The sequence below is a fragment of the Labeo rohita genome, chromosome 6 (genome assembly GCF_022985175.1).
Source record: "Labeo rohita strain BAU-BD-2019 chromosome 6, IGBB_LRoh.1.0, whole genome shotgun sequence".
Taxonomy (NCBI): domain Eukaryota; kingdom Metazoa; phylum Chordata; class Actinopteri; order Cypriniformes; family Cyprinidae; genus Labeo; species Labeo rohita.
The window spans coordinates 8,971,937-8,997,478 of NC_066874.1; the positions used below are offsets into that span (position 1 = coordinate 8,971,937).

The following is a 25,542-nucleotide window of genomic DNA, read 5'->3' on the forward strand; positions in this document are numbered from 1 at the left end:
TCCGGATCCGCCCTGATGTCCCGATGACAGCACGGACAAGATGGCGGCCAGCTGGGAAGTGAAGTGAGGATGTCAACATCATTTCTTCAGTTCAAACAAGTCGGGATTTTCACCACCCACCCTGTCGATTAATCCGCGTTATAGTTCATGTTTCGTGCATCTGTTTTAGGAGCAGAAACCGGGGTATTTTTACGCAAACGCGCGCATGTTTTTGCGCTATGTTTTGGAAATCCGTTTGCGCAAAGAGGACCATCAACTCTTGACGAGCGATCTGGCCTGCATGAACCTCCGAAACCCACTCCAGGAGTCATCAAAAGAGCATTTCAACATCAGATCCCACGCTACATCGACTGAAACTCCGCGATCAGTCCGATCGACGCTGTTTTGATTGGTGTTTGCGGTGATTTCCGCGAGGAAGAGCAGCAGTTCTCATTAAAGCTGCGGAAGTGGAGGAGAGCTTTTCACGCCAGTCATCTTTCAAATGCACTTTCTGTCCTCCCGTGGATGGTCTTTGCTCCATTATCCAGCTGTAAAATATCTAAGACCGCGTTAAAACTCGTGCAAACAGGAACCGGGGGTGCATCAGCTGTATTTTGTCCGGAAACAGTGTTTTTTGCTGACTTGCTGGCCAGTTTTAGTGGTTAAAGTGACGCCATGGCTCATTCTCCAGTGCAGGGCAGTCTGCCTGGGATGCAGGTAAAGATACACTCAGCATCTTTTAATTCGAGACATATTAGGGTTTTAAAAACATATTTGTATTGTGTAATGTCCCTCACTTTCATAAGCATAAGAGCTTCCACTCTATGATAAGTTGCATAAGATCAGAAATCTGTTTGACTCCCTCGTTGGCTAATGTGTTTAATAATGGTAAACAAACTGGTGTAGTATGTGTGTGTTTTTTTTTCTTAGTAAGGTCGTCTTATTGCACTGTACATGTTTGAAGAAGTGATAGGGTGACCACACATGTAATTGTTCAGGGTTTTCAATCTTTAAGATGCCACTGGCTCCCCAAATATGATCATCTTTGTGCCATTTTAAAAATCTAAAAGGCAGCTGTATGTTTTCACACAAAATACCAGATTAATACTGTAAAAGTCCATGCAAAAAATTTAGGTAGAAAATATTTCTGAAGTGTTGCATTGTACTGTGCTCTTAAGTTTTTAGTTAAATCATTTTACTTCATTTTAATACATTTATTTAGTTATTTACGCTGTATTTTATTTATTTATTTTTTTTAAAGAAGTCTTTTCTCACCAAGCATGCATTTATTTGATCCAAAGTACAGCAAAAACAGAAAATTTAGAATTTTTTTTAAGCACCATTACTCCAGTTACATGATCCTTCAGAAATCATTCTAATATTCTGATTTGAAAAAAAAAATATTATTTTGTTAAACAGCTGAGTATAATTTGTTTCAGGTTTCTTTGATTAAAAAAAATCAGGAAAAACAGCATTTATCTGAAATGGAACTCTTTTGTAACATTATAAATGTCTTTTTTATCACTATTGATTCATTTAAAGCATCCTTGCTAAACAAAAATGTTAATTTTTATAAAAAAAAAAAAAAACAAATAAATAAATAAAAACATACATATACCGACTCCAAGCTTTTAAATGGTATGGTGTATAATGTTACAAAAGCTTTTTATTTCAGATAAATGCTGATCTTTTGATCTTTCTATTCAAAGAATGCTGAAAAAAGGATCATATGACACTGAAGACTGGAGTAATGATGCTGAAAATAAAATAAAAGTAAATGACATTTGAAAAAATATTCAAATCGAAAAGTTATTTTAAATAGTAAAAATGTATCACAATTTTACTGCTTTTGCAGTATTTTGGATCAAGTAAATGCACACTTGGTGAGCAGAAGAGTCTTCTCTAAAAACATTAAAAATCTTTTGCCTGGTAGAGTATTTGCTTTAATCTTATATTCTGTTGTATTACTTATTTTCCCATTTTTTTTAAAACATTTTTTTTGCCCTTATGCCCATGTAGTAGTAGACTGGAGGTGGCTTGATTACGTTCATTTCAAATATTTATGGAGAAACACAGTAAATGTGATGCTTAACAGAAAAAGCTTTGAGTCCTTCATCATCTGCGAAGCTTGGAAGACAACAAGTCAGAAAGCATTTCCATTAAATATTAAAAAAAAAATTATGTTCCACCTCTCTAAAGCGCATTAGCACGACTGTAGCCGTTCTGGGACATCCTTTATGAAACCAAGATCATGTATGAAGTAGGACAGTACCAGTGTAGAACCCTTTTTAGGGTCATTCTATTAAAATGTTCACATTCGTGCCCTCTAGAGAGCATTAGTAGCACCGTAACCTTTTTGGGACATTCTTTGTGAACTATAATCATGTATGAAGTGGGACAGTACCAGTGGAGAACCATGAAGTGGAAGGGTAGAGACAAAAGGAAAGAGGGCAATGAGGGATGGAGAGATGTCTCCAGAGAGTAGTCATCACAACTGGGTCACTTGGTTGGGTCTCTATTCATGCTGGGCCATATGACTGGTTTGCCCTCAGGACGGGAGAACAATCTGCCATCCCAAGTAGCTGAAATGGCTCATCGTTGCTTTGGGTTGAAATGCAGAATGCCATTCTTGGCTAGGAACCTCCATCTTTTGAGGAGGCCCTTAAAGAGTAGAGGAAAACCGGAATTATGTAGGAGGTCACAGACTTCCACAGGGAGGGCTAAAAGTCACCAGTTCTGAGAGTGCAGTGATGGAATAAGCGTTCGTTCTCTAGTATTTCCTTATGGGTCACAGAGGAATTGTGGTGGTCATCCATTAGAAGCATTTCTAAGACCGGCATGTTCTCACCTGGCCGTAACACACCTCATATGGCTGTCCTCAGAGTTTCCAGCTCCCTAAAACACAAACACAGATGGGAGCCAGGGGATGACGTGGCCTTCTAAAAGAATTTGTTGGCTGTTACACCTGTCAGTGTGCATCGGGATCAGGATTACGGAGATCAGCTGGGAGTGTAGGCGAGCAATCAGCATTAGGGCTGAATCAGGGAGCAAAGCCTTCATCATCTCCGTGATGGGACGAGTAGATGACAGCTAATGAATCTCTGAGTGATGCATTAAAGGGCTTCTTTGTGGGTGTGTGCGCTTTGAGGAAAGATGTGCGAAAATCATCTGTTTATGAGAAAATCGATTTGTGTGTGTTCATAGGATGGCATCACTAGTTGACAGAGCGCAGATTGGCAATCGTTCTCCAAGATGCTCATCAACACGCGTCATTAATCACAGTGACTACTGTTCACTGGCCTCTTTTTCCCTCTTTCATGAAGGCTTTGTCATCTTTTGAGTGTATTTCTTTTTGTGCTGCATTCGGTTGATTTGTGCTGTTTAAAGAAGTGGGTTTGTTCTGGGAGGTTTAAACGCTGAGAAATGCGTAAGAAAAAATGCATCTACCCAGCACAGCAAAAAAAAGTTTGTAATTGTTTAAGTCAAAGCTGTGTGCCCAATTAAAATCTGTGGCATTTTGTTGTAAATTCCCTTGGTAGAATCCAGCTCAATTAGACAGATGCAAACATTGAAAGGTTGTCTCATCCATGAAAGTATTGAAGTTGATGATCTTGATATGCATCAAGGCCAAATTTTTTTTGATCAAAATACAGTAAGAAATGTTATGTTGTTAAATATTATTACAATTAAAATAATTATTAATCCTGGATTTTTTATGTTTTTAAAGAAGTCCCTTCTGCTCACCAAGCCTGCATTTATTTGATTTAAAATACTGCAAAAGCTGTAATATTATGAAATATTTTTACTATTTAAAGTAACTGCTTTCTATTTGAATATATTTTAAAATGTAATTTATTCCTGTGATCAAAGTTACATTTTCAGCATCATTACTCCAGTCTTCAGTGTCACATGATCCTTCAGAAATCATTCCAATGTGCTGATTTCTAATATTATTAATATTTAAAACAGTTGAGTACTTTTTTTTTTTTCAGGATTCTTTGATAAATAGAAAGATCCAAAGATCAGCATTTATCTGAAATAAAAAGTGTTTGTAAAGTATACACTATGCTTTTCAAAAGCTTGGGGTCAGTATTTTTATTTTTATTCTTTTTGGGGAAAGAAATGGTAGAAATTAATACTTTTATCCAGCAACGATGCTTTAAATTGGTCAAAAGTGATGTTAAAGATGTATAATGTTACAAAAGATCTCTACTTCAGTTAAATCATGTTATGAACTTTCTATTCATCAAGGAAACCTGAAAATTTCTACTCGGCTGTTTTCAACATAATAATAATAATAAAAATGTTTTTTTGACCTGCAAATCAGAATATTAGAATGATGTCTGAAGGATCATGTGACTGGGGTAATGATGCTAAAAATTCATTTTAAAATATATTCGAATAGAAAACAGTTCAATAGTACAAATATTTCAAAACGTTACTGTTTTTGCTGTACTTCGGATCAAATAAATGCAGACTTTGGTGAGCAGAAGAGACTTCTTTAAAAAACGTAAAAATCTTACTGTTCAAAAACTTTTGACTGGTCGTGTATGTGATATATGTTTTCTTTGAATAGAAAGCTTAAAAGCACGGCTTTTATTTGATATCAGAAGCTTTTGTTACATTATGAATATCTTCACTGTCACTTTTGATCAATTTTATATGCCCTTCCTGAATAAAAATATTAATATCCTCCAAAAAGATACAAATCCTACAGACCTGATATTTTTGAACAATACTGTATATTGAATATGGGGTTAATAATAACCATAGAAATTTAAGAGGTATTTAGAAAATAAATGGTAATTTTTCCTATACAGCTTGAGAATTTTGCATATTAATGATAGGTTAATAATACTGTATGTTAAACAGCATTTGCTACTGTGTATTGAAACCAGTTGAGAAGCACTTGAATAAATGAAACCAGTGCTGTATAAAATAAAATGGAAACACATCTTTAATCACTTTAAACCTATGCTAGAAGTAATCAGTCCTTTCAGCCTCATATCAAAGCATGGTCAAGATATCCCTAAACAGATTTCCATTATTTCACGGTACCCTGAAGTATGAGGCATTAGAATAATGTACTTTAGGCTGTGGGCAAAATCTGCTGTCTTTCATCTTGTATCTTTGGCGCACTAATGCTGTGGCCGATCGGCTCTGTCGTCATCCATTTAACTGGATTTCACACTTTTATGAGGTCCCCATGAAATCCTGCCTGCGTGTACCTCCCGCAGAGCTTCTGATACTGCACTGGACAAGCTGTTCTGCTGTTGTGTTCGGCATCATTATGACTCCACGTTCCGTAGGTTTAGAGTTTGTGCTAGCAAAAGAGATTTGGAGGATTTTAAGGTCGTGAATTTTTGCGTGCTCAGAGGATGTGCACGGCAACAGTTCAGGATTGGCTTAAATTCTAGTCACGCTGATGGTTTGTCTAACATGGTTTGTTTTGCTTTGTTTGCATGATCTTGGTGAAGCAGCGATGATGTTTTGAACAGGTTTTGGAGGCTTACGTTAGCATGCAAGAGCTGTTTGAGGTTTAGTTAGTTCTGCTGTTATTTATTCAAGTGCTGCTTAGTTTAACCACCGTGGATTCTGCAATGAACTGCCTTATGCTAATAATGTCGATGCTGTTTGTAGCTCTTTCTGTGTTTCCTTTAAGAAGGCCTCAGGGGTCTGAGATGTTCAGGGTCATGGCTGAGACCTCTGGGAACTTTGGTCCCAACCAGATGTGCTTCAGTTCTCAAACATACCCTGTTCCTGCTTCAGTAGCATTTCAAAGAACTTCTAGTGAAACCAAACATTGGATTAAAAAAGCCTATCTTAAAGGGATAGTTCACCCAAAAATGAAAATTCTGTCACTAATTACTCGCCCTCATGTCGTTCCAAGCCCATGGGACCTTTGTTCATCTTTCGAACACAAATTAAGATATTTTTTGATGAAATCTGAGAGTTTTCTGACACGAAAGACTGACACGGAACAAAAGAAATTGTTGAATAAAGTTGTTGTTTTTGTTTTCTTTGCACACTAAAATTGTTCTTGTAGCTTTATAAAATCAAGGTTGAACCACTGATGTCACATGGACTATTTTAAAGATGTCCTAACTACTACTACTGCACCTTGACGTGCCAGAGGCATTGCGATTTAATTAAAAATATCTTAATTTGTGTTCAGAATATGAACGAAAGTCTTACGGGTTTGGAACAAAATAAGGGTGCGTAATTAATGACAACATTTTTGGGTGAACTACAGGATCCCTTTATAACTGCTTAGAAGTAGCATTGCGGTATGTTTAACCATAACCATTTCAGTGATACACTGAGGTCATTTTAGGTAATGATCATCCTCTTGTTACGTAGATTGCTGTAGGTTAGAAAACTTTTCATGCTGTTAAAATATTGAATCCTTTATGCAGAGCTGAGTAGGCCCAAGGCTTTTTTCTGTATGGAATTCTTAAATGTCACATCATGTGATTCAACAGCACTCCATGAATTTGTAAATTGTTAAATCTGCATGACACTAATTGAAGACCTATGCTGAATTGTTTTTGTTCTTCATTCCAGAACTTAAAAGCAGATCCTGAGGAGTTATTCACAAAGCTGGAGAGAATCGGTAAAGGTTCGTTTGGAGAGGTCTTCAAGGGCATCGACAATCGCACACAGAAAGTTGTGGCCATCAAGATCATCGATTTAGAAGAGGCTGAAGATGAGATTGAAGACATTCAGCAGGAAATCACAGTGTTAAGCCAGTGTGACAGCCCCTTTGTCACCAAATACTACGGTTCCTACTTAAAGGTGAGTGGCTAGCACATGCAATAAGGCACTTTGAGGTCATGCTTTTTGACCTGAGGGATGTAGGTCATGATGACTCAGAGGGCTCAAAGTGATGTCTTCTGTGTTAAAGGAGAAGTTCACTTCTGGAACAAAAATTGACAAATAATGTACTCACCCTGTTGTTTGTGTCTTTCTTTCTTCAGTAGTAAAGAAATTGTTTCTTGAGGAAAACATTCCAGTATAGTGGACTTCTATGGTGCCTACGAGTTTGAACTTCCAAAATGCAGTTTAAATGCAGCTTTAAATAGCTCTACAGGATCCCAGCTGAGGAAGAATGGTCTTATCTAGCAAAACAATCAACTTTTTCCAAAAAATAACAATTTATGTACTTTTTAACCTCAAACGCTCATCTTGTCTATTCGCATGTGAACTCTGTGTAATCCAGGTCAATACAGTTAGGGTATGTCGAAAAACGCCCATCTCATTTTCCCCTCCAACTTCGAAATTGTCACTTTTTTTGGAAAATAGCCAATTGTTACGCTAGATGAAACTGTTCTTTCTCGGCTGGGATCGTTTAAAGCCATTTGAAGCTGCATTGAAACTGTATTTTGGAAGTTTAAACTCGCAGGCACCATAGAAGTCCACTATATGGAGAAAAACTCTGGAATGTTTTCCTCAAGAAACATAATTTCTTTACGACTGAAGAAAGAAAGGCACAAACATCTTGGATGACAAGGGGGTGAGTAAATTCTGTAAATTTTTGTTCTGGAAGTGGACTTCTCCTTTAACTGAATTCCACTTGAACAGGCCCCATAGGGCTTCATTCAGGTCTCAAATCTTTTTAGCTACACTATCATTCAAGTATTTTGAAGTCTTTGAAAGAAATTGATACTTCTGTTCACCAAAGTAGGATTAAAGGCTTAGTTCACTCAAAAATGAAAATTCTTTCATCCTCATCCTCATGTCTTTCCAAAACCTTTGTTCACCTTTGAAATGCAACGATATTTTAATTAAATCTTTTAGTACCTCCATTGAAAGTCTGTTACACCAAAAAATTGTTTGCCCTGACACACAATGAAACCAATGAGGTTTATTCTTGCATGTCACACAAGCACATTGGACCTCCGCAAGAACCACTGAGGTTTATTTTTGTGCATTAAGCAGATGTGACTGAGCTGCTTGCATGTTTACCACATAATGATTTGGGTTTGGAATGACAGGAACGTGAGTAATCGATGATTATATTTTCATTTTCGGGTGAACTGTTCAGCATTTACTTTTGATTTCAAAGCCTCATTACTCCAGCTTAGAAGAAAACAGTTCCCTCATCCTCAAGTAGCCATTTCAGTCTTCTAATCTGGTACCAAAGAAAGTTTGTTTATCTTACCACAGTTGAAAACAGTGTGCTACTTAAATGAAGTATGGAATTTGCAACACAATGTCTTTTTTTCTGTTGCTGAAGTGATGCCAGTACACTGACATTTCTATAGTCCAATTTTGGCTTCAAAGAAACAGCTTCCTCGAGGAGCTCATCAGTCTATTGTTCTTTTGAGAGATGAAGGCTATTCCATCTGTGAGTGTACAATGCCGTCTTGAATCAAGACAGCACATTGGATTTAAACAGGACAGAGAGAATGGGACGGCCCAGATGCATGCCAGCAAGAGGACATTAGAGTGTCTAGTTTGAGAAACAGACACCCCTCAGGTCCTCAACTGGCAGCTTTGTTCAATAGTATATGCCAAACAAGAGTTTCGTCGGAGTCTGTGAAGAACAGACTGTGTTGTGGGCCCTATGAGCAGAACTTCAAAGAAAAGTTGGCAAATAATAATGGGTAGAATAGGCAACTTAGACACTGGACGGTTAATGATTAGACAAAAGTGTTAAGGATGGGTGAATCTAGTTTGATGTTATGGGAATGATTTGACACCAAGACCTGAGAAGTGTCTTACAAGCCAGTAAAGTGCTACAGAAAGAAACTATCCAGGTGTCATTGTTCACTCAAGTATCTTTTATTTGCAACAAAGTTTGAGAAATACTGTGCAATGCCTGTTTCCACTGCTAAATAAAAAAATAAAAAAGGTAATTGTGACTTATCTCACAAATCTGCCTTTTTTCTCACAATTGAGTTTACATCTTGCAATTCTGCCATTTATTCTCAGAATTGCGTGACACAAACTTGTAATTATGAATTGGCTAAGTAGTCTGGTAAGTGCTATTTTCTGGCTTGTCACATCCATGACAGTACATATTCCTCTCAAATAGACACGTCAAAATTAAAATAAATTAACAATTATATGTTTTGTGAAGAGTCATTGCTGCTGTATTTGTTGGGTATTATTGCGTCCGGTTTGTGCGTTTTAATTCGCAGAAATCCTACAAAGTATATAGTCTCTCAAAAGTGGTGTCATTGTTTTGTGACATACATAATGCGTGAATATTTCTGTTTTTTAACATAGAAAATTTGTGCATAGACTGATATTTTTTGGATGTTTAGACTCTATCAACAAGGGTTTTTTAAAATATAAACACATGGTTCGGCATATTGGTAACACATACATTCTCTAAGCATTTATATGTCACATCCATAACACTGGATTTGTCCTTTTTTTTCCAGAATTGTGAGAGACATAAACTCGTAATTGCGAGTAATAAAATCAGAATTGCGAGATATAAACTAACAATTTTGAGTTATAAAGTTAGAATTGCAGGATTTAGACTCACAATTAAAAGAAAGTCAGAATTGCAAGACAAATTTGCAATTATATATATATATATAATTATATAATTCAGAATTCTTACTTTTTTATATCTCGCAATTCTCTTATTTCTAAAATTTGCCATTTATTTCTTGCAATTTTGAGGGGGGGGGTAATCGCAATTACCTTTTTAATTTATTATTCAGTGGTGGAAATGGGCTTCCATGTAACACACCGTTTATTAAAAATGGAAATAATAATTTAAAACATTATCCTTACTTGAAGTTTTTTACAATTTTGCACAGCATTGGTGACTAAAAGTATCAGTTTCATTAAAAATTTTGAATTGTATATTTTTATGTAAGCGGAGCGTTTATCCTTTCGCACGTTTATAGCACATGAACCCCATTAAATCATAAAGCTGAATCTATAGTGATTCCACAAAATAAACGTTTAACTCACTTTGCAGTTCAAAAGAAATATGATGAAATAAAAGAACACAGAGCCACAGAATAATGGCTAGAAAACGTCCATTTTTATTGAGCTGACCTCACAAACACATACAGCGTAATCAGTGTAGTCTGATTCATGAGCAAATGAATCTTATGAACTGGTTCTTTTAATGAATTGCTCAACTCACGATCTTTTTGAATCAGGTGTGTCCTGGACACTTTAAACTTTAAAGTTTGAAGTCAGTGACGTGTTGTTTATGACAACGTGTAGTTGAAAGTACAGTTTTGGTATCATATTGCTGCTACTGCTGGTTTAAAATTGGCAGCTCTATTTGGAGATTGATGTGCAGCGTGTTTGTGGTTCATGTTCACGTTTATGAGAAATTGGCCATGTTTTGTTCATGCTAGTTAGCTAAATCAGGGAGATGTGGTTCCTGTATTACATAGGCCTACATAACTGTGTGTAGTAGCACCTTTTGGCAGGATTTTTAAAGTAAAGCTTAGAGAGTAAAACATCACACCACATTTCTCTTTATTTTTCGGTTGATGTAGAATTCAGACACATCAACATGACTTGAGCTCACACCGATGACCTTAGTTATTACTATTTGGCACGCCGTCGGCTGGCATGTTCAGTCCACTTCCCACTGTGAAGAAGTGTAAAACTAGCATGTGTGGGTGTTCTTTAAATCAGCCTTTAAACCATTTCAGCCTTTCTCTCTCACGCTCTCTCTTCCTCAACCACAGTATGCGCCAAATGTTCATAATCTTTGATGCCCCATTTAGAGTTGTGATTCTCAACATTAAACTTAAGCAGAATTAGACCTAGTGTCACAAATGCGAGCAGAAAATGTGGGTGTTCACTTAATGCTGAAGTTAAAAGGGCCCATGGTGAAGTGCTTTAAAGTCACATTTCTTTTTGTTGTGTGTTTAAAGCTCCTAGCCAGAAAGAGAGAAGCACAGACAGCAGCTGTAATTTTTGCCTGGGGGAATATACAACATGTATTTTTGGAAGAGAAACGCGGCCTGTAGCATCAGTTATTACTTTGAAGATCTGTGACGATGAACAGAAAGTGAAATAACTGGTTTGAGTTGTAGAGAGCATGTTACTATTTAATAGGTTTTAAACTATTTAATAGGTACATTTTCCTGCCTGTGCAAAACTCACTGTTAATTAACTCTGGCAGGGTTTGCTAATCCATTGCTAAGTTGTTCCGAGGGGTTTAGGATCTTGCCAAGGTTTCCTGGGTGGTTGCTTAGATGTTTTGTGTGGTTTCTAGGTGCATTTTTACTGTCCCATGTCAAAAGAGCACACCTTCAAGTTTCTGCAGCTTTATTTACACTGCAGGGAAATACGATTACTCTTATGACAGATTTTTCCCCCTAAAGGCCACACCTTATAAAACTCAGCAAAGTTTCATGGGGAAAAATAGATTCATTGTTTATTGTCAGAATTGTAGCAGTGTATGAAGCATAGCTCACACAGAAGCCACTTTCAAATCAAGCAGCTTTCTGTTGATCATTGCGGCAAATTTATGTGACCAACTTGAACCTGTTGCGAAATCTGGTCAGGGAAAATATTTTGCCCACATGTGAAATTCCTGATTGCGTAAATTCCGATTGATGTTATTGCATTTTGACAGCTAAAGTTTGCAGCACTTTTATGACTGTTTCTTAAAAAGACTCCTTGCATAGATTCCATCTGAAGTAACTGAATTTTGACCGCTGAAATTTGGCGCACTTCACAACTGCTTGTTCAAGCAGCAAGCTATTTGTGGCTAGATTTTGTTTTTGGTGTTGTTTTTGTGCATTCACTTACTGTAACAACCTGTCACGGCTGAGAAAAACGTATAAAAGCATGATTGTTCAGAGTGAGTGGAAAAAAAATGGATTTAAAACCACCTACAAATATGATGCATATGGTTTGGATCTCTCCTTCAAGTGCAAGATTTTGCATTTTTATCCATCTGGTCAAAAAAAACAAAAAACCAGACAAATCATTTGTATTTGCAAAACAAACTTTTAAGAAATAATCACACAATATTTCTTTCATGATATAATTTTAATAGTAAATCCCCTTTACTTGCCAAAAAATAAAATTTGTTTCATTTTCATTCATTAAAGGATACATGTTATACATGCTAAAACCAGAATTTGGTAACAATAAAACATAAGGTGAGGAAAAAAATACAGCATTTCATAGGGCCCTAAAAATGTTATTTTTGTTAAACCTTTAATAAATTGATGTTCAGTTGTAGAAGTTTCATGATTTTAATTAATCATACGTGCTTTTTTTGTTTTGTTTTTTGTATACTTGGGGTTCACCCACGCTCCTAAACCATAAAATATACACAAAATATTTAGAAATATAAATTTTCATTAATATTTACACAAAGTCAGTCAGTTATGTCCTAAGTGAACATAAACAGTTGGGAAAGAAATTGGATGTGTCAGTATTGATCCGTGCATTCAGTCTTAATGCTTAACCCAAATACCTGCTGCTATCTGTTGTTATGTTGACATTTAAAAAAAAAAAAAAACCTTTTTGCTTTTTTCTGAATAACGTTAGTAGCTTTAATCAAAACCACTGTATATTTCATTAATACGGTGAAGACTACGCAGTGTAACTCAAGTTTTATTATCATTTTAACATTTTGAAATTATGCAAATAGACAGTCTACAGGCTTGTTCCAGTCTAGATATTCTTGATAGGACAATTTAAAATTGGGAAGTTCGCAGTTCAGATTAGTTCAAATCATTTGGATATTGAGTAAAGATTATGTTCCATGAAGATATTTTGTAAATTTCCTACTGTAAATATATCTCAACTTAATTTTTGATGAGTAATATGCATTGCTAAAAATTTAATTTGGACAACTTTAAAGGCAGTTTTCTCAGTATTTTTTATTTTATTTATTATTGTTTTTTTTTTTTGCACCCTCAGATTCCAGATTTTCAAATAGTTGTATCTTGTCCAAATATTGTCCTATCGTAAACCATACATCAATGGAAAGCTTATTTATCCATCTTTCAGATGTATAAATCTCAGTTTAAAAAATTGACCCTTATGACTGGTTTTGTGGTCCATGGTCAGATATATCATACGAAGAGTGAAGTTTTTCTCCAAATATCAGAATGATTGAGCTCAACGAACAGTTAGTTAATATTAGGGCTGTCAAATCAACGAATTGTGATTAATTGTTTGCAAAATAAAAGTTTGTGTTTACATAAAGTAAGTGTGTACTGTTTATATTAATTTTGTATGTATGAGTACACATGCATAAAAAAATGTAATTTAAAAATGTGTGTGTGTATGTTTATATGTATATGTAGATAGATAGGTGTATATGTTGATAGATGTATATGTTTGATGTACATATAAATATTTAGTATAAAAAAATATTGCATGCGATTTAATCGCAATTTAATCGTTTGACAGCCCTTAAGTGACTTACATTTCAGACATGAGTTCTTGTTTTTGCTGTATTTCGACAATGATAATGGTTTCAAACAAAGCCACAGCAGAACTGTTTTGCATCTCTGAGCAACACACAATGGTGTTTCGTTACTGAATTAAACACCTGTTTGAAAGAATCGAATGAAATGAAATGACTCAGTGACTCACTTATGCAGTGATTTGCCCTGCTGCTTTGCTACTGGAGATTTTAGGTTTATAAAGTATATTTTCCCCCCCAAATCATTTCAAATATTAGTATTCAATGTGTTTTTAAACATCAAAATATTATGCATTTCTAACTGCAGGTTAACTACATTCATGTACTGCATTAAAAAGTCTGTGTAAATGCATATAAATGCCACTTCAGATGTAGATTCTGTGCCACCTCTGCATTGACACACATTTTGTTGATACTAATTTCATGTGATTGGTAACAGCCCTATAGTGTCTTACTATTTATATTTACTGATTCAGTTTAATCATTTTACACAAAATGTGATGCATACATTTATTTAGATTAGAAAATATTGGCTTGAAGGTAATGACCATAAAAGGTAAAAATCAATTTAAACTTATTGGAAAAGTTAATTTCTGTTACTCCAGCATACTAACCACCTCACAGAGTATGAAAAATATTAAAAGATTTGGGAATCAGCTGTCCACGGCAGTCCTAAACCTGTCAAAGAACCAGCACAATAACACACAAAAATATTGTCTAATTAGCGTTAATCGACAAATTTACAGAAAATATTGAGATGGCATTTTTTGCCATTTATCATACATCACTAGTTCAGATCATGGATTGTGATTTACCTAGTTTGAGATATTCACCGATGTTTAATAATTAGGTTTAGGGGTCGATATGAGAATATAGTATACTAATAATGAAATTTTCAAATAGAAATTTGTGTGGCTTTGTTTTGGTGCGACTTGCCAGTACTGCAGTGTGCAGTTGGTGCAAAAGTGAGAGAGACACACAAAGCACTCGGGACAGAAAGAAGAAAGAACACACAGAACTTTGTAGCTGCGCTGTGGTGAACCATTAGGTGCAATAAATTAATCGTTCACTCTTAAGAGGCTCTTTGCGTGCTTCTTCATTTTCAGTTTCTACACACACACACAGAGGCTCACGTTCTCTCACTCTTAAGATCATCATGTGAGGTGGGAGGTATGTAACCTAATTTTCACTCTTCACTCTCTCTCAGTCTAGCTAATCCCAAATTAAAGGAGAGATTAGGATTACACATTTACCCTCTCACTAGCAAATACCCCAACTCCTCTGGAAAAGTTGTTGTTGTTGTTGTTTGTTTGTGAGTTGATGGATTTTTCTCACCTTTCAATAACCAATTCATCTATTCTCTCTCTTGCTGTAGGACACAAAGTTATGGATCATCATGGAGTATTTAGGTGGTGGATCTGCTCTGGATTTGGTACGATGCAAGACTTTTATTCTTGATAAATCTTAAAGACCTTAATGCTTTTTGTTTATGTAGTTTTTAATCATTTTATGATGTTAATATGTTCTTGTGTATAATTTTTCTCTTAAATCTGTGGTTTCAGAAGTCTAAAACATACATCTTTTGTTTTATACAAAATATTATTTTGTTTTTTTTCTTTTTTGTTGTTGTCGTGATTGGCTAGGCTTGTGTTTGATCATTGTTCTTTTTCAGCTGGAGCCTGGTGCTTTAGACGAAACACAGATCGCCACCATCCTCAGAGAGATCTTGAAAGGCCTGGAGTATCTACACTCAGAGAAGAAGATTCACAGAGACATCAAAGGTATGAATGGTAGAATCAAGGTCATCTTGACATTCATTGACCATCTTATGCATATTGAACACAAAAATGAAAGAGAATTTCAAGTTCATGTCTCCTTTGCAAGTTTTTGGAGTCAGGGCACTGTTTTTATCTGTCCACCGAAACACAAGTTTTATTTACAAAGTACACATTGAACACTTCTGAAGAGTTTTTGTCTGGGTTTACAACCTATGTAAAATAACTATTAACAGTTATTAGCAAATATACATTATCATTATCAGCAGCTTCATGTTCATGGAAATAGTCTGTTATTATCAGGGGTGCACATATGTTTTTATTTTTTTATTTTTTTATTTTTTTTTAAAAGCCTGGTTCTCATATTAGTACCGGGAGATTTGGTTTAGTCCTCACATAGTGTGACCCATTAAATATAACTCTAAAAAAATAAAATTAATAATAGTGATAATAATATAATTGGACTTTATTTAAATTAAATTAAATTAAATTAAAATATTTTATAGTGAACTTAAAAATAAAATGATAACATTTACTTTTTTTTTTTTTTTTTTTTTTTTTTTTTAATGAATTTTCGTAATTTTCAAACTTAACATGTATTGATCAGAGATGTTTAAACTTCTTGATGAGCATCCAAATACTTATCATAAACGATTGAGACAACATAATTTAATGTTTCCAAAATTATATTATCACTGTACTAAAACAATTTGGTGAAAAATAATTTGGATATATTTAGACATAGAGTAAAATATTTCCTGTTAAGTTGACAGCATATCTCATATTAACCCTTTAGTTTTTTTTCCACAAAACTATATGGTAGTTTTAACTGTTAAAAACTGTAATTGTTTAATTTTCTGACTATTCTTTAAGAACCTAAATTAATTGGTAATTATATGAAATTTGTTCAGTGTGAGTGTAAAAAACAAACAAACAAACATGATTTTATATGTTACACATTATTGTAGGGCTGGGTAAAAAAAAATTCTCGATTTTAATCAATTCTCATTTTTACGAACATCTGTATTTTTAAAAGCCAAGAATTGATTAGTTTGTTTTTCAGTTAATGAATGGAACAATATTTCCTTTTTTTTTTTTATATATATATATATATATATATATATATATATATATATATATAAATGTTCATAATTTTCAGACTTAACTTTAGCAAGCTTTTAGCAAGCTAGCAGGTTGCCGGCGCTGCTGGGTTTAGTGCTGCTGATTGTATAGCATCAGTGAATAAAATGTCGAATTTTTGCATTGTGCTTTGCAAATTGCAGCGAATAGCCTAGAGTTATGCTTTCAGTTTGAATAGAAATCTTATATAGTATTACAGTTTGTCGAACAAAATGGTAACAGCTGTCAACCATGTCGATACTTATTTACAAAGCACATTTCTTACTTTGGTCATGCATGCGGACCATTTATGACCATATTATGTTATGTGTGTTATCACTTTTTTTTTTTTTTTGCATATTGTTGCAGCCTTTAAGGTTGATTCACACCCACAGAGCGAAAATTGTCAGATTTTTATATTCGATTTGTCTGTTCAGTCCATTGCATTAAAAACGTCAGATGGTCTGACATTTCTGACACCTACACTGTGAATAAAGAAAGTCAATAAAAATGATTTGGTGTTCAGAATTTTTTTTTTTTTTTTCAGCAATAGTGTTTATCAGATAACACTAAATACAAGAGTACAGAGACTTGAGACCCTGTTTGGGATTCTTCCTCTGCTCTTCACTGTTGCTTAGCAAAATACTGTTCATGAGCACCACCAAGTCATGATTTTAGGTAACAGCAGCTGCTCTGACATTTGACTGAAGTGCAGTTCCTATTGGTTGGCCAGTTTTCTTCATAGTGTGATGGAAAAGATTAGAGCACATCTCTGCAAAAAGAAAACTGCCTCAGTGATGGCATGCAAATGTTTGGGTGGTCTGAACAGATGCATTCAGAGCAGTTCATTCAAATTAAAATGTTTATCACATGGATTTGTCACATCAAATATTCGTTTTGGTGTAAATAGGCCTTTGTTTTTTTTCAGTTACATGTATAGATCAGAGATGGTCGAACTTACTGATGATCATCCACATATGTATCATAATCGATTAAGAGAACAAAATTAGATAAGTGTTTCCAAAATTATATTGTCACTGTACTAAAGCAATTTGGTGAAAAATAATTTGGATATATTTGGACATTTAGTAAAATATATGTATTTTTTTAAATCCCCAAAAATCATAACCCCTTTCTCAGATAAAGACATTCTCAGATTCTGTGTGACGTCTCACAGGCCCAGACCGCTGCCACGAGTGTTGATTGACAATCAACGCTAAAAACTACGCTAAAATTGCCGTTTTAGCGTAGACCTGCACTGAGTGAGCTGTAAACAGTCCACCATTGTTTCGACTCTGGAGCAGGAGTAGACAAGAATGGCTCCTAAGTGATTGAATTGTTTTGTTGGTGGATGTAATACCTAATAATACCTAAATGCGCTAATATTCGCATGTATGTTATAGAATTGTCATTAAGACCCTAAAGAATCATATCAACTTGTGGAAAGTGGGCATCTGATTGCCTCTTTAACCCTTTAGCTTGTTCTGTACAAAACGCCAATTTTAACTGTTAAAAACAGTAATGATGTTTATTTTTCTGATTTCTGACTATTCTTTAAAAAACTAAATGAATTGGTAATATTATAAAAAATTTTCACAGTGTGAGTGTAAAAAACAACAACATGATTATATATTTTACATGTTAATAGTAGGACTGGGTAAAAAAAAAATTGAGTTCTCGATTTTTAATTGATTCTCATTTTTATGAAATGATACTGATTCTTAAATCCCAAGAATCAATTAGTCTGTTTTCAGTTAATAAAAGGAACATCGCACCGCACCTTCCATCCAATAAGTCGCAATAAGCTTTGTGCTTTGTTACTTTTGATATGAAACAAAATCTCAGATTTCAAATTCTGTGTTTTATTACAGCATTCAAAAATAAATTTTGGTAGTGTTTAATGTGGAGTGACGGATCGCTGTAGCGCCTCACTTCGAGAGAATTGCCATGAACTGATCATGTCTACTTTAATATAAGTTACAGAACAAAATAAACATGAATAAACATCTAAAGGTATATTAAAAGGACAACAACTTACCAAAATTCATATCCTGTCTGTATAATTGCTTGCTTTGTTTTTAAATGTTTAATTTGTTTAAATAAATCTGTTTTTATGACAGCCACTATTTAAATGTTAATATTTCAAAAAATGAATTAGAGTAGAAATATAATTATGTAATTGTAACTGTATTATTATAAAAACTTTGAGTGTAATTTAAGCATTTGTATACAAATAAGTTAATTTTAAACTTCAAGCCTGTGAATCAGAATCGAATTGTGAAATTTGTGTCAAAACCCAGCCCTAATTAAAAGTAAATGTTAAATCTATAAAGGCTCTAAAAATGCATTGTGTAAAAAAAAAAAACAACAAAAAAAAAAAACTTTTTTTTTTTCATGGACCCCCAACACACCTATGGACCCACTAAGGGTTCCCAGACCCCAGTTTGAAACCGTGTGTGACCACAAAACCAGTCATAAGGGTCATTTTTTTAAAAAAATTGAGATTTATATATTATCTGAAAGCTGAATAAATAAGCTTTCCATTGATGTATGGTCTTAGGATAGGACGATATTTGGCCAAGATACAACTACTTGAATCTAAGGGTGCAAAAATAGCGAGAAAATCGCTTTTAAAGTTGTCCAAATGAAGTTCTTAGCAATGCATATTACTAATGAAAAGTTTTAAAATATTTATGGTAGGAAATTTACAAGTTATCTTCAAGGAAAATAATCTTAACTTAATATCCTAATGATTTTTGGCATAAAAGAAAAGTCTACAATTTTGTCCTATACCAGTGGTTCTCAACCTTTTTTGGGCCACCGCCCCCCTACCCATTATCCAGGTCCCTCACCGCCCCCCATCAAATAAATCGTAGTCTCATTGTCCTCACTAAATATTAAAGTTGATTATTATTAGTTTGCGTTCATAATAAGGACTGTTATTATATGCTGCAGCTTCAGTGTTGTCGAGATGCGGATATATCTTGTTGCCCCAAATTTACTCATTTACTCATGCAAATGGAAGAAATGTAAACCCTACTTTACTATATTTCATAGATTTTGTGAGAATATTTCAAAGTTTACTTTAAAAAAACTAAGTACAATCCTAATTCTAGAAAAGTTGGGACATTTTGTAAAATGATAAAATCTGTAATTTGTTCATTCTATTTAACTTTTATTTAATTGACAAAAGTACAAAGAAAAGATTTCCAAAGTTTTCACTCACCAACTTAAATGTATTTTGTGAATATAAACATATTTATTTATAAAATATTTATTTATTTATTTATTTGAAGTATGCATCCCACTAAAAATAAAAGTGAAACGGTTATAGAATAACCAAATAAACTGCTTTGAAACACAGCAAGCAGGTGAATTGGTAATAGGTGAGGGAATCATGTTTGGGTATAAATAGAGCTGCTCAGTCTTCGCAAACAAAGCTGGGTCATGGCTCAAAATTTGTTTATATTAACAAAATAAAACTAAGTTGGCCAGTGAAAACATTGGATTTGTTATAGTCAATTAAATTTCAAATCTTGCGTTTTTGTCAGTGTGTTGTGCCAGCTATAATAATAATAATAAATCTTTCTTAAGCAACAATCAGCATAATTTCTGAAAGATCATGTGACACTGAAAGCTGTAGTAATATACTGTAGCTTAGCATGAGAAGAAACACATTTTAAAAATATATTAAATAAAAAGTTTTTTTTTATTTGTTTTTTTTTTTTTAATGGTAGATTTACAGTTTTTACTGTAGGCTGTTTTTTTAAACAAACAAATGCAACCAAATTCAAACCAACCGCAGCCAATCAGCAAACAAGAATTAATTATTAAGTATTAATATTAATTTTTCTAAACAAGAAAAAACATCTCTTGCTTTATCATGTATAAATACTAGCTATTGTTTTGACGCAGCGGCTGCGCTACAGAAAGTCAAGCAAACACTGAAGTACTGAAGTCGTTGCTAAGGAAATGATGCACCGTCAGGTCTAGGAGCGGGAGTATTGGTGTAAACTAGCAGCGAACATCACTACTACACAGGCCGCGAACACTGGCCCGTTAGTCGTTCAGTAACAACCGAGCGCGAGCGCTACAATAAACGGATGCCGCGTTCTATTTCTGCCTGCGGTCCACGCGCCTGCGCTACCGACAAGTTGAAAAATAGATATAGAAAGTGCGTTTTGACGTATCCAGTAAAGACAGCGTTAGGATGTGGCAGACCATTTTCTTTTGCAAGTTTCAGCTCATACATCTTTGGTGTAAACTCATCTTGACCAAACGCCCCCCCAGGAACAGCTCAGCGCCCCCCTTTCAAAAATATTGTCTCCAGCGCCCCCCGATGCTGTCCGACCGGCCCCGTTGAGAAACACTACCCTATACAATGTATTGTTGGCTATTGCTACGACTCATTGCTTGTTGGTACACTCTAACTAAATTTACACTTTCCCTCCTTCCCTTGTTTGTTTCTTTCAGCTGCAAATGTATTATTGTCAGAGCAAAGGGGAGGTGAAGCTGGCAGATTTCGGTGTGGCCGGTCAGCTGACAGACACACAGATCAAGCGGAACACGTTTGTGGGCACACCCTTCTGGATGGCACCAGAGGTCATCAAACAGTCTGCCTATGACTCAAAGGTAAGGGTCACTGTAGACACACCAAGAGTGACTTTCTAGCTAAAAAATCCATCGTTGTGCCAGACGTCTGCCTCTGGATTTGGTGTTGCGTGTAATATCTTGTCAGTTTTTCCATATGATTCATTTAGAGGAGTGATGACTGTTCCACTTCCACATGACTCGACATAAAGACGTTGCCCGTTCATATCAATTTTGTTGCTTTTCTCGCCAGGCTGACATTTGGTCATTGGGCATCACGGCGATCGAGCTAGCTAAAGGAGAGCCGCCCCACTCTGATCTGCACCCCATGAAGGTGCTTTTCCTCATTCCAAAGAACAACCCCCCTACACTGGAGGGCAACTACTGCAAACCTCTAAAAGAGTTTGTCGAGGCCTGTCTAAACAAAGAGCCCAGTTTTGTGAGTATGCTCATAGGGGATTCCCAGAGGTCGTTTCCTCCTGTCTGGGTCACTGATCTTTCTGGCAAAGCAGTTTATTCTATTTCTGATAGTCAGGTCATGGATATCAAGTCGTGTACTAAAATTGTACCTGCATCAAATAACATCGTTGAAGTTTCATTTCAAAGGACCCATCTCACTCTTTCTTACATCTTTCTGTTTTTTTTTTACTCTCAGAGACCGACAGCCAAAGAGTTGCTGAAACACAAGCTCATCGTGTGCTACGCGAAGAAAACATCCTATCTGACAGAGCTCATCGACAGATACAAGCGCTGGAAGGCCAAACAGTCCCGAGCGGAGTCCAGCTCTGATGAATCTGACTCGTACGCTGCTCAACAAATGCTTTTTATAAAATTCTTAAAAAAATTGTCCACCCAAAAAGTGTCAGTTCTGTCATCATTTACTCACCCTTATGTTGTTCCATAACATGCATTTCTTTCTTCTGTGGAGCGTAGAAGAATTTTAACCTCACTCATTTACCTCACATTTACCTCTGTTGTGTGGATGATAAACACTGAGACATTTCTTTTATGTTCCACAAGACAAAGAATGACATGTTCCAGTTTTGGAATGACATGAGAGTGAGTAAATAATGACAGAATTTTTATTTTCAGCTATTTTTAACCCTCCCCGATAGCACCCATCCCTAATGGCACACATAGGTCATGAAGACATCTATTTGACGTCTACATTTACATCTGGAAGATGTATTTTGGAAGTGTTTGCTCATCTGCAAAACGTCTATAGGATGTTTCCTATCAGATGTCAAATAAGCGTCTATTAGATGTCTTTAAGATGTTTATGATTTAAAATGTATGTAAAACTGACATCCTACAAATGTCTGCCAGATGTTTGTACACAACAGATGCTTTCCAGATCAAGTGCTCTTTAACAGACATCTTGCAGACGTATGTGTGCTATCTGGGATACATCATGGAGACGTCTATTTGACGTCTGCATTCACATCTGGAAGACGTATTTTGGAAGTGTTTGCTCATCTGCAATACGTCTATAGGATGTTTCCTATCAGATGTCAAATAGACGTCTATTAGATGTCTTTAAGATGTTTATGATCCAGAATGTATGTAAAACTGACATCTTACAGACATCTGTCAGATGTTTGTAGACAGCACATGCTTTCTAGATCAAGTGATCTTTAACAGACATCTTGCAGACGTATGTGTGCTTTCTGGGATACATCATGGAGACATCTATTTGGCGTCTGCATTTATGTCTGAAAGATGTATTTTTTAGTGTTTGCTCATCTGAAATATGTCTATAGGAAGTTTCCTATCAGACGTCAAATAGATGTCTATTAGATGTCTTTAAGATGTTTATGATTTAGAATGTATGTAAAACTGACATCTCACAGATGTCTGTCAGATGTTTGTACACAACAGATGCTTTCCAGATCAAGTGATCTTTAACAGACATCTTCTAGACCTATATATGTGCTATCTGGACTGGGTAAACGCAACTGGCAGAAATGTTTACATGCAGTTTTATTGTCATCTTCAGAAATGGTTAAAAAGTGAAGCAAACATGTTAAAATATTACCTATAATTTATTAAAAAGCTTATTTAAGATAAACTGAATGATCAGAGCAAATTTACATTTTCACAGTTTGAGATACTTGTCCAATCCATGTTTTTAGTTCTGTAAATATGTGAAAACATTAAGGTTAACCCATTCTGAAAAGTAAAATTCTTAAGATTTACTACACAATAGTGGTAGTTACAAGTATGAACTGTGTGAAATGTGGAGATCTAAGAACTTAATCTAGGATTACTTTACTCCAGGGTTAAAGGGTCAACAACAAGATCTGACAGCTTCCATAATACAGTCATTTGAACAAAAGTGGTTTACTCACAAGCTGCTCAGTTAACTAGTCAAACGAGTTAAATAACTGTGTTTGAAGGGACAGTTCACCCAAAAATGAACATTCATTAATTACTCACCCTCATGTTGTTCCAAACTCGTAAGGACTTTAGTTCATCTTTAGAGCACAAATTAAGATACATGCTGATGAAATCCAAGAGCTTTCTGATCCTGCATAGACAGCAACGCAACTACCACATTCAAAACCCAGAAAGGTAGTAAGGACATCTATAAAATACAGTGGCCCATGTGACATCAGTGGTTCAGCCTTAATTTTATGTTACGAGCATACTTTTTGTGTGCAAAGAAAACAAAAAATAACTTTATTCAACAATTTCTTCTCTTCTGTGTCAGCTTTGAATTCATAAAACATGGTCATATGGACTAATGATGTCCTTACTTCCTTTCTGGGCCTTGAACATGGTATAGTTCCGTTGCTGTTTATGCAGGGTCAGAAAGCTCTCGGATTTCATTAAAAATATCTTCATTCGTGCTCTGAAGATGAACAAACGTCTTACAGGTTTGAAACGACATGACATGATCATTTTTGGGTGAAATATCCCTTTAACATCATCTAGAAGTTTTTCTCCCCTGCTTGTTTTTGGCCCTCTCCTAAAATCATATTCATTTTTCCTTCAATTAAATGAATCCCTGTTATTTTCTCTTTCTTTGTTCCACTCAGAGAACCGGATGGCCAGGCGTCTGGTGGGAATGATTTTGGCAGTGATGACTGGATCTTCACCATCCGAGAGAAAGACCCCAAAAAGCTGCAGAACGGAGCCAGTCCAACAGGAGAGGAGGTAAGTGATTGAGCTCAAGGCCACATCTGACTGTTGTGTTGCGTAAGCGTTTTCTTTATCTCACTGTGTTATGTTTTCTGCTTTCATAGGAGCCCAACAAGAGGCCTCTATCCCAGAGTCTGTCCACTGTCATCACTCCAGTCTTAACTGAGGTAAAACATATCACTCACTACCACAGTTGAACTGTCAATGCCAAAATCAGAAATCCAATGTTGGTTTGTATTTGTACTTACCAGCAGTGGTGGCATTGGTCCAACCCTAATTGTGTTTGAAAATCTTTTTGTGACCCCATAGTGTTTTTTTCTTTAAGAAAGTTTTCATATGCCTTTTATAAGGTCCCACTTTTCTCATGTACACCAAGGTTTGCTCACTATAGGTTTCTGGCTTTGTCACTGGTATATAAAAGATATCAGCATGAAGGTTAAAAATGGCCCTTGAATGCTTTATTATATCTTAAGCATCTTTTAAAGGCAGCCGTCACTCCCTCAGGCCTCTTACTAATCAGTATGGAGCAATGAGGTATTTGAGGCGGAGAGCGGAAAATAGAGGGATGCTGGGAAAAAAGCCCAGGGACAAGTGACTGCACACTAATTTGTTCCACCCTCTCCTTCATTGAAGGACAAATCCTTCCATTTCCTGTCATGCTCTTTTTGAGAGTGCAGTGCACTGTAGTCTAGACTCTTGACTCCACAAGAAGATTGTTTTTTTTAGAGTAGACAATATTATATATATTATTTAATAGGAGTATGTTGAATGGTGACGGTATTTTTCTATATATTCACCACTCCAACCCCCTTTGTTTTGCAGATTATACATATAAAATTTATGTACTTGTATATGTATGTGTGAGGAACATTTTATTTATTCCTTTTTAGCAAAAACTGTAATATTGTGATTTATATACTCTTACTGTGGTCTGAGTTGGTAAAGTAAGGCTGCAGGTTAAGGTGCAACAAAGATGCTGTCTCTGTGATAACTGTGCTTTGGATAAAGGCGTCAGCTGCATGTCGAATTCTGTGTGTCTTCAGCTGAAGGAAGGGGCGGGGGATGCTGCAGCAGGGACGGTAAAGCCTGAAGTTCTGGAGCAGCTCGGAGAGGCCATATTTCTCGCTGAGGAGGCATATCCAGGGATCTCAGATGTCATGGTCACCCAACTTATTCAAAGGCTACAACGGTAAGGATTGCATACAGCTTTGCAGCTCTTTACTGGGATAGTTCTCCCTTTTAAATGAAAACTCATTACTGAACTGTGCTGAACCTGGTTGCATTATAAAATGACTCACATTTCCCCAAAATAATTTTTGTTTTAGACTTTCCACTTGGAGTAGTTTTGGTATAATTACAAATCACAATGACGTGTGCCTACTCTAGAGGAAAAGCAACCAATTTGAACCTAAATTTTCTTTAACAAATAGAAGGTGAAGTGAGGGTAAATACAAAACATTCAGAGAGAAAGTACAGTAACAATCAAAATAATTCTAAAATCTTTTTCTTATTTAAATTTTAAATGTTTTTGACGTAAGTTTCTGTTAGCAAATATTAAAA

General features: G+C 35.4%; 1 protein-coding gene across 1 annotated transcript; it reads left to right on the forward strand.

The window, feature by feature from the left end:
- On the forward strand, window positions 1-25,201 carry stk24b (serine/threonine kinase 24b (STE20 homolog, yeast)). Its single transcript, XM_051113098.1, is given in 11 exon segments — window positions 1-696; window positions 6,544-6,774; window positions 14,733-14,789; window positions 15,030-15,138; window positions 20,725-20,750; window positions 20,752-20,883; window positions 21,095-21,280; window positions 21,497-21,642; window positions 23,880-23,997; window positions 24,087-24,149; window positions 25,026-25,201. Coding segments are annotated over 11 exon segments (1,260 nt in total). The 5' UTR covers window positions 1-654; the 3' UTR covers window positions 25,176-25,201.
- The last annotated feature ends 341 nt before the right edge of the window (window positions 25,202-25,542 follow it).